The 17,763-nt window shown below is 40.5% G+C and overlaps 1 protein-coding gene and 1 long non-coding RNA gene across 2 annotated transcripts; one reads left to right on the top strand and one right to left on the bottom strand.

Annotated features, from left to right (window-relative positions):
- Positions 1 to 1,366: 1,366 nt before the first annotated feature.
- LOC148898463 (uncharacterized) lies at positions 1,367 to 16,988 on the top strand. Its single transcript, XR_016115004.1, has 3 exons — positions 1,367 to 1,756; positions 14,678 to 14,731; positions 16,828 to 16,988. It is a non-coding gene; the product is annotated as an uncharacterized LOC148898463 (long non-coding RNA).
- On the bottom strand, positions 6,274 to 12,330 carry LOC148898464 (chemokine-like protein TAFA-5). Its single transcript, XM_088996601.1, has 4 exons — positions 11,892 to 12,330; positions 8,529 to 8,678; positions 7,859 to 7,986; positions 6,274 to 6,950 (listed from the first exon to the last, which is right to left on the bottom strand). Exons 1-4 carry the CDS (start codon positions 11,983 to 11,985, stop codon positions 6,942 to 6,944), a joined length of 381 nt encoding a protein of 126 aa, XP_088852727.1. The 5' UTR covers positions 11,986 to 12,330; the 3' UTR covers positions 6,274 to 6,941.
- Positions 16,989 to 17,763: the final 775 nt, after the last annotated feature.

Below are 17,763 nucleotides of genomic sequence, written 5' to 3' on the forward strand. Positions count from 1 at the left end.
GAAGCTGGTGCAGCGCTATATGTCAGCAATACACGTTGCACGCAAAGAAGACCCGCTCTTATACTGGACGTCCATGAAGGCAACGTTCCCTCACCTATTTATATTGGCTACTCATGTGTTGTGCACACTGGCCTATTCAGTGCCTTGTAATAGGATCTTCTCAAAGGTGGGGGAAATTGCCTAAAAAAGAAATAGACTGAATAACAAAACGCTGGAGAAACTTTTTTTGAATAAAAATCTTTAATTACAATGAGTCTATTGTCATTTACAACACTTTTACTTAGGCATTCAGACAGATGTTCACTTAATTTATCAACTGTGTGTCGAATATCAAAGATTTTCTGATGAAATTACGTGTATGTAAAAATAATGTGAAGGCAAATGCCTAATCAATGGAATTGGATAAAATTGGTTTGACAGATCAATGACCCTGTCGAATGTTTCCTGCATGTCCACCAGGTGTCAGTATTCAGCAACAGTGTCAATACATTGTGTCGGAACGATACAGGATGCCTCATCTACCTATCACTACTAGCTAATAGATAGCTAGCTAGCCAGCTAGAGAGCTTATAGCACTCAACCTGGAAGTAAGTTAAGGGCTTTGTTGTATTTAATTAATGGGTGGCTCTACTTTACTTTCCGAACGGCAAAAGGACAGATGGATTCCGTTTAACAGCGATTTTATACAACGTACAAAAAAGGTAGCGAGCACGATTGGGACCACAAAAAGATTCGGGAACTAAAAACACTTCCTGCTTCTCTTACTTCAGCAGCCAATCAAGAGCCACCAAGGCGAACACTTCCTGCTTCCTTTCAACCTTCGCCGCTCAGATAGGGAGGGGCTAAAAACATTGACAGCGATGTGTAAACTTATATTATTAATTATCATTTTGTGTTTGAACGTTATATTAGTTCATGTTACGATTACCTCAATTGTATTCCACTGTTTAATTACTGTTTGGAGCAGTGTTGGAGTCAATCGACAGCCAATCGAAAAGACATCAACATGAACACTCCCGTTTCTCTTCAACAGCCAATCAGAAGGCATAAACACGAACACTTTCTGCTTCCCTTCAACCTTCGCCGCTCAGATAGGGAGGGGCTAAAAACATTGACAACGATGTGTAAACTTATATAATTAGTTATCATTCTGTGTTTGAACGTTATATTAGTTCATGTTACGATTACCTCAATTGTATTCCAGTGTTTAATTATTGTTTGGAACAGTGTTGGAGTCAATCGACAGCCAATCGAAAAGCCATGAACATGAACACGTCCTGTGACCAACCAACACTGCTCCAAACATTTATTAAAAAACGGAATACAATTGAAGTCATCGTAATATTAACTAATATAACGTTCGAACACAAAATTCTAATTAATAAAAAAAGTTTACACGTGCCTGTCAATATTTTAGCCCCTCCCTCTCTGTGCGGCGACGGTTTGAAAATATGTGCTCACGTGTGAATGTTTTTTTTTTTACGTTCAACTTTTCCCCTTTTGAATTGAACGCAACAACAATTAGCCTCGAAGTTAAAATAAAAAGTTATATTACTTCATGTTACGATAACCTCAATTGTATTCCGTTGTTTCGTAATTGCGTGGAGCAGTTTTTCATGTCAATGGATTCTGATTGGCTGTTGAAATAACGGAAGCAGGAAGAGGCTGAAGTTGCCATCGCCACCCGAGGAGGAAGGAACTTTTTTCACTTTATGGGCTCATCCAATAATTGGTATTCAACCGGTTAGTCAATGAAGTAAGTGAATGTTAATTTTGGTTTCAACATGATTTACATACACTAAAGCTTTGACGGCATGATTCTTTGGACATGTAAGAAGTATTTTTACTTGCATTTGATTCATTCAGCCTCATTGAATTTTTAATTTCTGAAATCTTGTTTTTTTGGACGTCACAATTTTCCTATGATGGAATAAGAAAACTTTGAATCGTACCACAGTGGGGGAATTTGCAATAAACCATTTTCTAAATGCAATTTCATGACGTTGAAGATACTTGGATGTCAACTATTACAATGTTGCAAGAATTAGAAGAATGAGTCTTACAAGGCTTTCAAAATCAACATTGACTGGAATAATAAATACATCATTGTTAATTAATTTGATAAAGGGTTAGTTATTGATGATTTGTGACACCTCTACAACGTACATAAGAATGACGTTTAACCATGTGATATTGTCCCTGCGTTGCTATTGACAGGCGTGTCGCCCCTTCCAAGATGGCTGCCACACAGGGCCATGCGGTATTTCAGACTACTACCGCTGCTTCTTTCTTTACAAACGTACAATTTCAAATTTGGCTGGAAAGAATTCAGATCGTTAATAGACCGGCGGAATTTCACAAAGATGGCTCCATTTTGTTTTTGTTGAGTTCACACAGCCGTGTTAAAATAAATAAATATAATATCTCTATAGCAACACAAGTGGGGGCATCTGTGTTGTGGCGCCACATCCAAAAATGCCCGCATGGAAACTTCTTGCCAACTTTATACAACTTTTTCCAGTTTGATTTGGCCATGAAACATATTATTTTTAGTATTTAGTTATTTTATTATTATATTTTTTTTTGTACACGCCACCACAGCGTTGGCCGCTTTACTTCGGCCAATCGATTCATTTGTGGCCACGGTTGAGCTAATTGGATCTCTGGAGGAATAACGAGGTGACCCGATAAAAGCGACACGTGACTTTGGCTTGGTCACATGACGACTATACAGGCCTTTTTTTCGCTCGCGCCAATTTTCTTCATTCTGTGCCGATCTGAGCCAGTTTTGGCCCAAAGTCTGTTCCCCAACTTTGATTTTGTCGGCCAAAGAGACGTCACGACGTTTTGTTGACGCAGTTCAACAGAAAGGCAACCGTGGAGCGCAATCTCTGATTTTCATCTTTGGGCAAAGGCAGCTCCGTTTCTGTGGCGCATTTCAGACACCAGAGAAATCAGCCTCGTTCCAAAGCATCTTTTTAAGGAAACACATTTTAGATATGGAAAAAATGGGCGAATTTATGACATTGAGAAGCAAACGCTTGGAAATGTTTGGTTCATAGCTGCCACATAAATGGACAAAATCCAACTTCAACGGACAGTTAGGACGGTGGAAAAAAAACATTGGCCACGCTCGAGAATTTGCACACTGCAAGAATCCAAACAAGGGCGCAGAAAATCCTACTAGAGCCTCCGCACCCTGCCCACCACCTTCTTCAGCACCAAAGACACAAACTTAATTGCATCATAGAGAAAAGTGGCTGATAGTTTTAAAGACATAAACACGTCCCGGGTAACTTAGTAAAAAGACAGAATAAATACGGAGAATCCAACTGGACCCTCGGCACCCTGCCCACCACCTTTTCCAGCACCAAAGACACAAACTTAATTGCATCATAGACAAATGTGGCTGATAGTTTTAAAGACATAAACACGTCCCGGGTAACTTAGTAGAAAGACAGAAAAATACGAACACTCCTACTGGACCCTCGGCACCCTGCCCACCACCTTCTCCCGCACCAAATACCCAAACTTAATTGCATCCTAGACAAATGTGATGTGGCTGATAGTTTTAAAGACATAAACACGTCCCGAGTAACAGAATCAACACGGAAAATCCTACTAGACCCTCCGCACCCTGCCCACCACCTTCTCCAGCACCAAAGACACAAACTTAATTGCATCATAGACAAATGTGGCTGATAGTTTTAAAGACATAAACACGTCCCGGGTAACTTAGTAGAAAGACAGAAAAACACGAACAATCCTACTGGACCCTCGGCACCCTGCCCACCACCTTCTCCAGCACCAAATACACAAACTTAATTGCATCCTAGACAAATGTGATGTGGCTGATAGTTTTAAAGACATAAACACGTCCCGAGTAACAGAATCAACACGGAAAATCCTACTAGACCCTCTGCACCCTGCCCACCACCTTCTCCAGCACCAAATACCCAAACTTAATTGCATCCTAGACAAATGTGATGTGGCTGATAGTTTTAAAGACATAAACACGTCCCGAGTAACAGAATCAACACGGAAAATCCTACTAAACCCTCCGCACCCTGCCCACCACCTTCTCCAGCACCAAAGACACAAACTTAATTGCATCATAGAGAAAAGTGGCTGATAGTTTTAAAGACATAAACACGTCCCGGGTAACTGAGTAGAAAAACAGAATAAACATGGAAATTCCTCCTGGAACCTCCGCACCCTGCCCACCACCTTCTCCAGCACCAAAGACACAAACTTAATTGCATCCTAGACAAATGTGATGTGGCTGATAGTTTTAAAGACATAAACACGTCCCGAGTAACAGAATCAACACGGAAAATCCTACTAGACCCTCCACACCCTGCCCACCACCTTCTCCAGCACCAAAGACACAAACTTAATTGCATCATAGACAAATGTGGCTGATAGTTTTAAAGACATAAACACGTCCCGGGTAACTTAGTAAAAAGACAGAATAAATACGGAAAATCCAACTGGACCCTCGGCACCCTGCCCACCACCTTTTCCAGCACCAAAGACACAAACTTAATTGCATCATAGACAAATGTGGCTGATAGTTTTAAAGACATAAACACGTCCCGGGTAACTGAGTAGAAAAACAGAATAAACACGAAAAATCCTACTGGACCCTCGGCACCCTGCCCACCACCTTCTCCAGCACCAAATACACAAACTTAATTGCATCCTAGACAAATGTGATGTGGCTGATAGTTTTAAAGACATAAACACGTCCCGAGTAACAGAATCAACACGGAAAATCCTACTAGACCCTCCGCACCCTGCCCACCACCTTCTCCAGCACCAAAGACACAAACTTAATTGCATCATAGACAAATGTGGCTGATAGTTTTAAAGACATAAACACGTCCCGGGTAACTTAGTAGAAAGACAGAAAAACACGAACAATCCTACTGGACCCTCGGCACCCTGCCCACCACCTTCTCCAGCACCAAATACCCAAACTTAATTGCATCCTAGACAAATGTGATGTGGCTGATAGTTTTAAAGACATAAACACGTCCCGAGTAACAGAATCAACACGGAAAATCCTACTAGACCCTCGGCACCCTGCCCACCACCTTCTCCAGCACCAAATACACAAACTTAATTGCATCCTAGACAAATGTGATGTGGCTGATAGTTTTAAAGACATAAACACGTCCCAAGTAACAGAATCAACACGGAAAATCCTACTAGACCCTCCGCACCCTGCCCACCACCTTCTCCAGCACCAAAGACACAAACTTAATTGCATCATAGACAAATGTGGCTGATAGTTTTAAAGACATAAACACGTCCCGGGTAACTTAGTAGAAAGACAGAAAAACACGAACAATCCTACTGGACCCTCGGCACCCTGCCCACCACTTTTTCCAGCACCAAAGACACAAACTTAATTGCATCATAGGCAAATGTGGCTGATAGTTTTAAAGACATAAACACGTCCCGGGTAACTGAGTAGAAAAACAGAATAAACCCGAAAAATCCTACTGGACCCTCGGCACCCTGCCCACCACCTTCTCCAGCACCAAAGACACAAACTTAATTGCATCATAGACAAATGTGGCTGATAGTTTTAAAGACATAAACACGTCCCGGGTAACTTAGTAAAAAGACAGAATAAATACGGAAAATCCAACTGGACCCTCGGCACCCTGCCCACCACCTTTTCCAGCACCAAATACACAAACTTAATTGCATCCTAGACAAATGTGATGTGGCTGATAGTTTTAAAGACATAAACACGTCCCGAGTAACAGAATCAACACGGAAAATCCTACTAGACCCTCCGCACCCTGCCCACCACCTTCTCCAGCACCAAAGACACAAACTTAATTGCATCATAGACAAATGTGGCTGATAGTTTTAAAGACATAAACACGTCCCGGGTAACTTAGTAGAAAGACAGAAAAACACGAACAATCCTACTGGACCCTCGGCACCCTGCCCACCACCTTCTCCAGCACCAAATACCCAAACTTAATTGCATCCTAGACAAATGTGATGTGGCTGATAGTTTTAAAGACATAAACACGTCCCGAGTAACAGAATCAACACGGAAAATCCTACTAGACCCTCGGCACCCTGCCCACCACCTTCTCCAGCACCAAATACACAAACTTAATTGCATCCTAGACAAATGTGATGTGGCTGATAGTTTTAAAGACATAAACACGTCCCAAGTAACAGAATCAACACGGAAAATCCTACTAGACCCTCCGCACCCTGCCCACCACCTTCTCCAGCACCAAAGACACAAACTTAATTGCATCATAGACAAATGTGGCTGATAGTTTTAAAGACATAAACACGTCCCGGGTAACTTAGTAGAAAGACAGAAAAACACGAACAATCCTACTAGACCCTCCACACCCTGCCCACCACCTTCTCCAGCACCAAAGACACAAACTTAATTGCATCATAGGCAAATGTGGCTGATAGTTTTAAAGACATAAACACGTCCCGAGTAACAGAATTAACACGGAAAATCCTACTGGACCCTCAACACCCTGCCCACCACCTTCTCCAGCACCAAAGACACAAACTTAATTGCATCTTAGACAAATGTGCTGTGGCTGATAGTTTTAAAGACATGAACACGTCCCGAGTAACAGAATTAACACGGAAAATCCTACTGGACCCTCAACACCCTGCCCACCACCTTCTCCAGCACCAAAGACACAAACTTAATTGCATCATAGGCAAATGTGATGTGGCTGATAGTTTTAAAGACATAAACACATCCCGGGTAACTTGGTAGAAACACAGAATAAACACAGAAAATCCTACTGGACGACTTGATCCGGTTTTTCACTCAAATCTTGTCCTACCAACCCAGCCGAGCTTTACCGGAACCCAAAAGCCCACTCGGGCGCCATCTTGGACAGGATGAGAGGGAATCTTCCACCCTGTCGTCATCACTGTCAGCAGACCTGCCCCAGCGCCAAGAAATAAAGAATGAAAGAAAACATGTAAAACGATCCTGTTTGCAAAGAAAAATACAATGGACCAATGACGGAGCCTTGTGGGACTCCATTTTGAGTTGAATGGCTTCCATTGTGGGCAGAAAATGAAAAGAAAGACAATTCTTTTTTTGTTGAGATGAACAAATTAAGACTGGTTGATAATAATAATAATAATCCATTTGATTTCTAAGCACCTTTCAAAACTCTCAAGGTCACTTTACAATCACAGGATCAGTTTTTCTGTGGGTGAGCAGTGGCAGCCACATGCGCCAGCGTTCACTCAACCCGGAAGTAACTCAAATAGACAGAAAGCTAGCTAGCAAATAGGTTGGTAACACAGTAGATAGCGAGCTAGATAGCTAGCCAGTCAGCTAGACCGCTAATAGCTAGATAGCTAGCTAATAGATAGCTAACACAGTAGATAGCGAGCTAGATAGCCGGCCAGGCAGCTAGACCGCTAATAGATAGCTAGGTAGAGAGCAAGCCAGCCAGCTAGACCACTAATAGATAGCTAATAGATAACTAACAGCAAATAGATAGCTAGGTAGGTAGCGTGATAGCGAGCTCGATTGTCATGATTTATGATGGATATTTATCTATTGAATAACTCAAATAGATAGAAAGCTAGCTAGCTAGCTAATACATAGCTAATAAATAGCCAGCCAGATAGCTAGTCAGCTAACAGATAGCTCGATAGGCTAGATAGGCAGCCAGCTAGCTAGACAGCTAATAAATAGCAAATAGATGGCTAGCTAGGTAGCCAGCTAGATAGCCATCTCTTGTCAATCAATGCAATGATGTCAATCAATTCACTTGATTGCCAATTGACAGTTTTTTTTTATTTTGCGGACTTTTAAAGGGGAGGGTGTTCTCACCGTGGTGGTCTTGACCGGTCCCCCCGGTGGCGTGCAGGTCCAGCCCGAGCGCCGGACCAGCAACCGGCATCCCTCGCCGTCCAAACACGGGCTCATCCGGCACCACTCGCGACTCAGCACGATGTCAGCTGAAGCGGAAGGGAAGCGCGACGTTGACGCTATCGCCGCTAAGCTAACCCGCTACACCCTCCACCTTTTATAATAATAATAATAATAATAATAATAATGCTAATATACTACTACTACTAATAATGATAATAATAATAATAATAATAATAATAATCCATTTTATTTCTAAGCACCTTTCAAAACTCTCAAGGTCACTTTACAATCACAGAATCAGTTTTTCTGTGGGTGAGCAGCGGTAGCCACACGCGTCAGCGTTCACTCAACCCGGAATAACTCAAATAGATAGAAAGCTAGCTAGCTAATAGATGGCTAGCTGGTCAGCTAGCTGCTCAGCTAGCCGGCTAGCTAGATAGCTAAGAGATAGAAAATAGATTGCTAGCTAGATAGCCAGCTAGCTAGCTTAGAGATAGCAAATAGATAGCTAACTAGCTAGTTAGATAGCTAAGAGATAGCAAAGCTAGCTAGATAGCCACATTGAATGAGTACATATTGGGCTAATGATTAGTCGCTTTTGCCAAAACGGATGACGTAACGGTCTCACCGCGTACGCAGGCGGGGCGGGCGTGGGTGGCGCCAGCCATTTGTCCCGGGAGGCAAGAGCAGCGGGCCGTCTGCCGGGCCACGATTGGTCCTGGGGGGCCGCCGCCGCGTTCCAGCGTCACCACTTGGCAGCTGCCCGTCGGCGGCTCACCTGCACCGAACACAAGCGCCGAGGCGGGGGTGGGTGGGGGGAGGGGTTATTCAGAATCAACGGGGGTGGAATTCGGGATTCCCCCTCCGTGGTTCTGGTCTCTCACGGCGACGGACGATCACGCGGGAAATCGCATGGGTGTGCATGAAAATAATAATAATAATAATAATAATAATAATCCATTTCATTTCTAAGCGCCTTTCAAAACTCAAGGTCACTTTACAGGATAAGTTTTAGCTAGCTAACAGATAGCTGATAGCTAGCTAGCTAGATAGCTAGCAAGTCAGCTAGATAGATAGCAGCGAACCAGCTAATTAGCTATCTTTACAGCAGCTCTTTTTTTTTTGCTGCTGTAAAATGTAAATTCCCCCATTTTGAGACAAATAACGGCTCATCTAATGGCTGTTGGCTATCTGGCTATCTATTCGCTGTTTATTACATATCCATTAGCTCGCTGGCTAGCTATTAGCTGGCTGGCTGTTGCCTATTTGGCTTACTATTCGCTATTTATTTGCTTTCCGTTAGCTAGCTAGCTTTCTATCTATTTGAGTTAGTTCAGGGTTGAGTGAACGCTGGCGCATGTGGCTGCCGCTGCTCACCCACAGGAAAAACTTATCCTGTGACTGTATAGTGATGTTGGGAGTTTTGAAAGGCACTTATCAATCAAATGTATTATTATTATTATTATTATTATTATTATTATTATAGATAGCAAATAAAGTGCTAGTGCTAACTTTTCACACACACCACAATTACTTCAGAGCAATGACCAATGTGGGTGGGAAAAAAATTGGAGACACTTAAAGGACAACAGACGTCTCCGGACAAGTTGTGTCCATAATTTGTAAAATGGCTTCAAATGACTTCTACTGAGCGTATTTTAATAAGATTCCACCGCATTTTGCTATATTTTACCTTTTAAGACTTGCGCTGAATATTCCAGGAAGTCTTGTTTTTGAGTTGGTGACGAGTCCGTACGTGACGTCACTGAAGGAACGCCCCTGACCGAAAAAAGGACTCATTGTTGCAGTCCTTCCATCACGTCAATGCATTTTGCTGTACTTGTTTGGTCTGAAAACTTCGTGTTGCACCAAAAAGAGGCAGAAGTGGGCGACAAAGCTCCGTGTAAGGAATTAATCAGCCTCGTTTTGGTGCTACATTTCCTCCCCAATTGCCTCAAAATGGCACGGAATAAATTCTTTAATCGATTGCAAACATGTATGCTTTCCTCTTCAGAACTATTTGAATCATATTCATAACTGGATGAGTAATAAGAAAGCATCTTTCCCGAATCTGAAGCCATTGTTTTGATTCTCCAGCAAGGCAAGACGTCTTGGGGTGACGTCACGAACAAGGGGGCGGGACCTTATGAAACTGGCCACTTCAGGGTTCATTTTTTTGCGTTTAAGACATTTTTTTGGGGTGTTTTGCATTTGACTAAAAATTCCCAGGTCTCCTTAATTTTCTACTTTCTAATTTTCTAAGCCTTAAAACTATACAAAATATACATTATTTTACGTATAATAAATGTGCTAAGGTATTATTATTAAAGAAATAAACTGCAATATGTAATAAAGTCATTTTATTTACCTTTGTGATGGTCATTGATGGCTTGATGGAATGGAGTGGCCGGTTTCAGCATTAAACACTTGATGAGGGCCAGAAAAACTGATCCTGTGACTGTAAAGTGACCCTGAGACTTTTGAAAGGCGCGTAGAAATGAAATGTATTATTATTATTATTATTATTATTATTAATGCTTTCCAGCAGCTCAAGTATTTTGTCTTTCTACTTTCATTCCTTTCATCACTTTGCTGGTGTCAAATGTAAATTTCTCCACTGCGAGACTAATACAGTGAGACCTCAACTTACGAACTTAATTGAGTGTGTAAGGCGAAAAGTGTGTATCTCAAAAAAACAATTCCCATAGGAAACCATTACAATGGGAATAATCCGTTCCAGGGTTTCCATAAAATATAGTTTTTAACTAAATAAGCCTTAAAACTACACACAACATACCTTATTCTATGTATAATAAATGTGTGATTGTATTGTAATGAAAGAAATACACTGCATTGTATCATAAAGTCACAAAGAGAGGCACATTACACGAGGACTGTCATTAAAGAAATAAACTGTGCTGTAAAATAAAGTTTTTTTCAACTTCTTCGATTGCCCGAGACCGTCGCTTTGAGAGCACAGAAACACCTTTTGCAACAGACGCACCTTTGATGGCTTCTGTGTTCAGGGGAATGGGAGCAATGGTTGACTTAGCATAGCCGTGCTCGGCCACTAAATCACACAAACGCACACCTCGTTCGTGTTTTTCAATTATCTCCTTCTTCTCAGCGACGATGATTTTATTTTGTGTCTTCCTGGGCTGAACACGAGCCTGTGGTGATTTTTTTTCGGTCCAATCATAGTAAAATTATGAGCAAAAAGCTTCAAGTAGGCGATCGATGTGTACATTCAATGAGAGGGGGTGTGCAAAGTAGCGCCGGCTGGAGCGCTGTTCGGTCGTGTGCTTCCGCCGAAGATCACTCCGCCAGCCGTGGTGGGTGTGTATTATGAAAATAGTGCTTATTATAAGGTTTAATTTTCATAAATTAGAGGTTCTTAAGAAGAAAAGTTTGTAAGATAAGGTGTTTGTAAGTTGAGGTCTCACTGTAAAGGCAAATCCAATCCTATTATTATTATTATTATTATTATTATTATTATTATTATTATTAACCTGAGTCGGCCGGTGCTGTTTTGGATTCAGCGTTAGCATTAAGCTAGCCTAAAAATAATTTATAATGAAAGTGCATTTTTCATTATTATTATTATGATGATTGTTATTGTTACTATTATTATTATTATTATGTGTGTGTGTGTGTGTGTGTGTGTGTGTGTGTTGGTAGTTTTTATTATCCTGCCAAAAATTTAGCTTGCAACAAAGATTTTCTTCATTATTTCAGTCGGACCGAGCGTTCAAGTAGGAAAAGCGTTTTGTCTTTTGATTTTTCTTTGTTGTGTCAAGTTAACTCATTCACTGCGAGACATGTGCAAAAAATGTGCCAGGGTTTTTGTCATTTTCACTGAAATTCCAGGACCCATAGTATATTGACTTTTAGGACTACAAAAGCGTAATAAAACATCGCCTCAGATGGACTAATTGAAGGGTGTGAAAAATCTCCCGACAACTCATAATGCGGGTGTGCAGACGAGACGCACCTTGGCGCAGGTGGTGGTGCCTGTGGAGGGCGCAAAGGAGGAACCAGCAGAGACCAACGGCGCTCAAAGGTGGCAACAGCCGGTGGAGCTGCATGGAGGGAAGGGAAGAGGGGGGCTCTGGGGGTCCAAAGTGCTGCCGGGTCAGGTCGGGTCCACGCAGGGATAACAATAAAATATCTAAGAAAAAAAAAAAAAAGAATGAATCCAGAAATGGAAAAGGTACGATTTCCAAGCTTTGTTGTCACTGAGCGCGAAGGAGACGAGAGCCAACCGGAGTTTCCTCGAAAACGAGGGAACACAGTGAGAGTGAGAGAGAAAGAAAGAACGAAGCTCACTTTCAACACCGCCGCCCCCACCATTCCCGTGACGCCACAGGGGTGTAAAACGCGGGAAAAGGACATTAGAGAAGTTAACGCCCCACGCTGGCTGAATTGTTCAAACGGTGCTCTGGACCAGGGGTCGGAAACCTATGACTCTTGAGCCATATATGACTCTTTTCGTCAATCTTTTTTCGTCAATGCCTTTGAAAGGCACTTAAAATAAAATTTATTATTATTATTGTATATATGACTCTTGAGCCATATATGGCTCTTGAGCCATGTATGGCTCTTGAGCCATATATGGCTCTTTTGCCATATATGGCTCTTGAGCCATATATGGCTCTTTTCGTCAATCTTTTTTTCGTCAATGCCTTTGAAAGGCACTTAAAATAAAATTTATTATTATTATTGTATATATGACTCTTGAGCCATATATGGCTCTTGAGCCATGTATGGCTCTTGAGCCATATATGACTCTTGAGCCATATATGGCTGTTGAGCCATATATGGCTCTTTTCGTCAATCTTTTTTCGTCAATGCCTTTGAAAGGCATTTAAAATAAAATGTATTATTACTATTATATATATATATGACTCTTGAGCCATATATGGCTCTTGAGCCATGTATGGCTGTTGAGCCATATATGGCTCGTTTCGTCAATCTTTTTTCGTCAATGCCTTTGAAAGGCACTTAAAATAAAATGTATTATTACTATTATATATATATGACTCTTGAGCCATATATGGCTCTTGAGCCATGTATGGCTGTTGAGCCATATATGGCTCTTTTCGTCAATCTTTTTTCGTCAATGCCGTTGAAAGGCACTTAAAATAAAATTTATTATTATTATTTTTTTTTATTATTATGATTATTATGATTATTATTATTATTATATATGACTCTTGAGCCATACATGGCTCTTTTCGTCAATCTTTTTTCATCAATGCCATTGAAAGGCACTTAAAATAAAATGTATTATTATTATTATTATTATTATTATATGACTCTTGAGCCATATATGGCTCTTTTCGTCAATGCCTTTGAAAGGCATAAAAAAAATATTATTATTATTATTATTATTATTATTATTTTATTATTATGATTATGATGATGATGTAAATTTCTCCACTGTGAGACTAATAAAGGCATATCCAATCCAATCCAATCCAATGAGGATTATTATTATTATATATGACTCTTGAGCCATATAAGGCTCAAGAGCCATATATGGCTCTTTTGGTCAATCTTTTTTCATCAATGCCATTGAAAGGCACTTAAAATAAAATGTATTATTACTATTATTATTATTATTATTATATGACTCTTGAGCCATATATGGCACTTTTCGTCAATATTTTTTCGGCAATGCCTTTGAAAGGCACTTAAAATAAAATTTATTATTATTATTATCATTATTATTATTATATATATGACTCTTGAGCCATGTATGGCTGTTGAGCCATATATGGCTCTTGAGCCATGTATGGCTGTTGAGCCATATATGGCTCTTGAGCCATATATGACTGTTGAGCCATATATGGCTCTTGAGCCATATATGGCTCTTTTCGTCAATCTTTTTTCGTCAATGCCTTTGAAAGGCACTTAAAATAAAATTTATTATTATTATTATTTTTTATTATTATGATTATGATGATGATGATGATGATTATTATTATTATTATTATTATTATTATTATTATTATATATGACTCTTGAGCCATATATGGCTCTTTTTGTCAATCTTTTTTCGTCAATGCCATTGAATGGCACTTAAAATAAAATGTATTATTACTATTATTATTATTATTATTATTATTATTATTATTATATGACTCTTGAGCCATATATGGCACTTTTCGCCAATCTTTTTTCGTCAATGCCTTTGAAAGGCACTGAAAATAAAATGTATTATTATTATTATTATATATGACTCTTGAGCCATATATGGCTCTTTTCGTCAATGGATGCTACAGCTTCGTGTTTGCTTTCAACATTTAGCTTGTAGTAGACATGCACATTCTACCATGAAGTCCCTGATCCACTGCTGAAAAGGATGCTATGATCCTCTCCTCTTTCATCTAGAACTGCTTCATATGACAAAGAGGGTACAGCAATTCCTAAAGAATGAATGACCCTTTGTGTCTTTGTGTTGTCATATTTTTCTTTTTTCCCAAAATGGCGGCACGTGAACACGCAGCGACTCATCTCTCTCCCAGCAAATTGGCGTTTTCGTGTTTATTATGTTTGTTAAAGCCATTCGAAGTGCCTTGCATGCTGGGCCAAAGGACAGTAATTTCATCTGTGCTGTATGTCATTCATATTAGCATATTTGATAATAAAGCTGACTTTGAGCCATATATGACTCTTGAGCCATATATGGCTCTTTTGATGATTGCATCTGGCTCGCAGATAAAACTAAATACATATTCTCGCTTTTTCCCTGTTCATTTCCTGTTTGGGCGGCAGTTGGCTGAAAGCGCAATTTTGATTGGATGATACTGGCCGTTCATGTCAAAACAGGTAAACGCCCCCTTTTAAATAAGCCCGACGAGTAATGTTTATCCTACACAATGTTTAACATTGTGTACACTAACTAAATGTATTTATTCACTTCACTATCGATTAGCTATCTATTAGGTAACTGGCTGGCTGGCTATCTAATGGCTAGCGAGCTAGCTTTTTATTCATTTGAGTTATTGAGTGAAGGCTGGCGCGTATGGCTACCGCTGCTCACCCACAGAAAAACTGATCCCGTGACTCTTAAGTGACCTTGAGCGTTTTGAAAGGCACTTACAAATCAAATATTATTATTATTATTATCTATGCTCGTCTGATGGTAAAGTGTCCTTGAGAGCTTTGAAAGGCGCTTAATATAAAAATTATTATTATTATTATTATTATTATTATTATTATTATTATTATGACTGATTGTCACGACTGAATATACAGATAGAAAGCTAGCCAGCTAGTAGATAGCTAATAGATAGCCAACAGATAGCTAGCTAGATAGCTAGCCACTTAGATCGCTATATAGCTAATAGCTAGCTAGCTAGATCGCTAGTTAGGTATTATATAGCGCTTTAACAACAGCAGAAGCTGGAACAAAGCGCTTACATGTACAAAAGGGAAATGCTTCCCCCTTGTGGAAGGGAAACCATTGACAGATGTTCGTCGAAAAGATTTCCAACCCCTGCTCTAGATGGACATCATGAAGTGAGGTTGGGCAGATCGGAATCTAGCCCAAATAGCAAATCATATTGCACTTTTAGGAGGTCATCATAAATCCACACACGTTCATCATAAACATTCAAACGGTTTAAAGTATTTCTTCCATTTATTCAAGTCACAAGTTAGTTCCTGGCCTGTCGACGTGTAATCATATCACACCACACTCGCAGCTGTGTAGTGATTCAGACATAGCACTACTGAAGGCCTAGGAGTCACATGTATGGCCCGCCACTGCATTTCGGGCATGCCCAAGATCTTTTTCGTGAGCGCATTTGAGAAACGTCAAGTTGTGACTCCTAGGCCTTCAGTAGTGCTATGTCTGAATCGCTATCTATATCGCTAGCTATCTATTTGCTATCTAGCTCCCTGGCCGGCTATCTAGCTAGCTATCTATTTGCTATATAGCTATCCAGCTGACTGGCTAACTATCGAGCTGGCTATCTATTAGCTATCTATTGGCTATCTATTAGCTAGCTATTTTTCTATTTACGTTACTTCCGGGTTGAGTGAACTCTGGCGCGTGGCTCCCGCTGCTCACCCACAGAAAAACTGATCCTGTGACTGAAAAGTGAGCTTGAGAGTTTTGAAAGGGGCTTAAAAATGAAATGTATGATGATGATGATGATGATTATGATTATTATCAGAGTAAAGTCTCGTTATTCGATATTCAAGGGAGTCCGAAAAAATATCGATATAACCGGGACTATCGATATATCCGATATCGATATAAAGAGACTTTACTGTATTACTACACAGCTGCGAGTGTGGTGTGATTTACTACACGTCCACTAGAGGATGTCGTTGGCTAGGAAATAACTTGGGACTTAAGAAATACTGTCATTAATTAAACTGACTGACTTGATTGGCGAGTTAGCTCTATGCTAACAATGAGCTTTCACCTTTTCGATTCAAAAGATGTGACAAACTTTCCAGATGATTCAAGAAAAACATTCCACATTCCTTCTGAAACTCACAATTTCTGAGGTCATTTTGAAGTAATTTTGGGACATAAGTCATTTTATTGGTGGTTTGCATTTGACTAAAAATATCAGCCTGCGTAATTGGGGTATTTTAGATGCTATAAAACATTTTTTCTGGTGTCAGTTAGGAAACAAAAAAATGGTGTCGGTTGTCCTTTAAGGCTCTAAGGGGGTTTTTGGGCATGATTAATTTTTACAACCAATTCCTCCCTGGCGCTTCTGACCTCCTCCAACCCCTCTACGGGGCCTTGCGAAAAAAGAAGGCCAATGACCCCGTTGAGTGGCCCCCGCAACGAGCACAGTCCTTTCAACGAGCCAAGCACGCTCTCGCGAGTGCAACTCTTCTGGTCCACACGATCTCAACCGCACAAGTAGCCTTGACTACCGATGCGTCTGATGTTGCCGTAGGGGCGGTGGTCGAGCAGCTTGTGGAGAACGAATGGCAGCCCTTTGCATTTTTCAGTCGGAAGCTGAAAGATAACGAACGCAAGTACAGTGAGACCTCAATTTACACACACCTTATCTTACAAACTTTTCATCTTACAAACGTCAAATTTATGAAAATTAAACCTTATGATAAGCACTATTTTCATAATACACACCCACCACGGCCGGCAGAGTGATCTTCGGCGGAAGCACACGCCCGAACAACACCAGAGGTTAAGGTGACAAAGGTGACTCTCCTTCCATAAGCCATCAACGACCATCAAAAAGGTAAATGCAACTTTATTTTACAGCACAGTTTATTTCTTTAATTACAGTCCTTATGTAATGTGCCTCTCTTTCCAAACAGCAATTCCCTTTTACCTTCGACCTCCAACGCCATTCCATCAAGCCATAAATGACCATCACAAATGTAAATAAAGTGACTTTATGATACAATGCAGTGTATTTCTTTCATTACAATACAATAGCACATTTATTATACATAGAATAAGGTATGTTGTGTGTAGTTTTCAGGCTTATTTAGTTGAAAAGTATATTTTATGGAAACCCGGGAACGGATTATTTCCATTTTAATGGTTTCCTATAGGAATTTTGTTTTTGAGATACACACTTTTCACCTTACACACTCTGTCTGGGAACCAATTAAGTTCGTAAGTTGAGGTCTCACTGTATAGTATTTTCGACAGAGAGTTATTAGCGCTATATGTTGCGACGCGCCTTTTTCGTTTCCTCCTCAAAGGGGCGCCGTTTCACCGCCTATGTAGATCATAAACCCCTCACATTCGCCATGTTGAAGGTGACCGAACTGTGGTCGGCCCGACAGCAACGGCATTTAGCGGCCTCCGCCCAATCTGAGCATCTGCATATCCACAAACTCAAGGCAGCATGCACGGCCCT

This window comes from Hippocampus bargibanti, linkage group LG05 (genome assembly GCF_051943395.1).
Source record: "Hippocampus bargibanti isolate YZ-2025 linkage group LG05, ASM5194339v1, whole genome shotgun sequence".
In the NCBI taxonomy this organism is placed as follows: Eukaryota; Metazoa; Chordata; class Actinopteri; order Syngnathiformes; family Syngnathidae; genus Hippocampus; species Hippocampus bargibanti.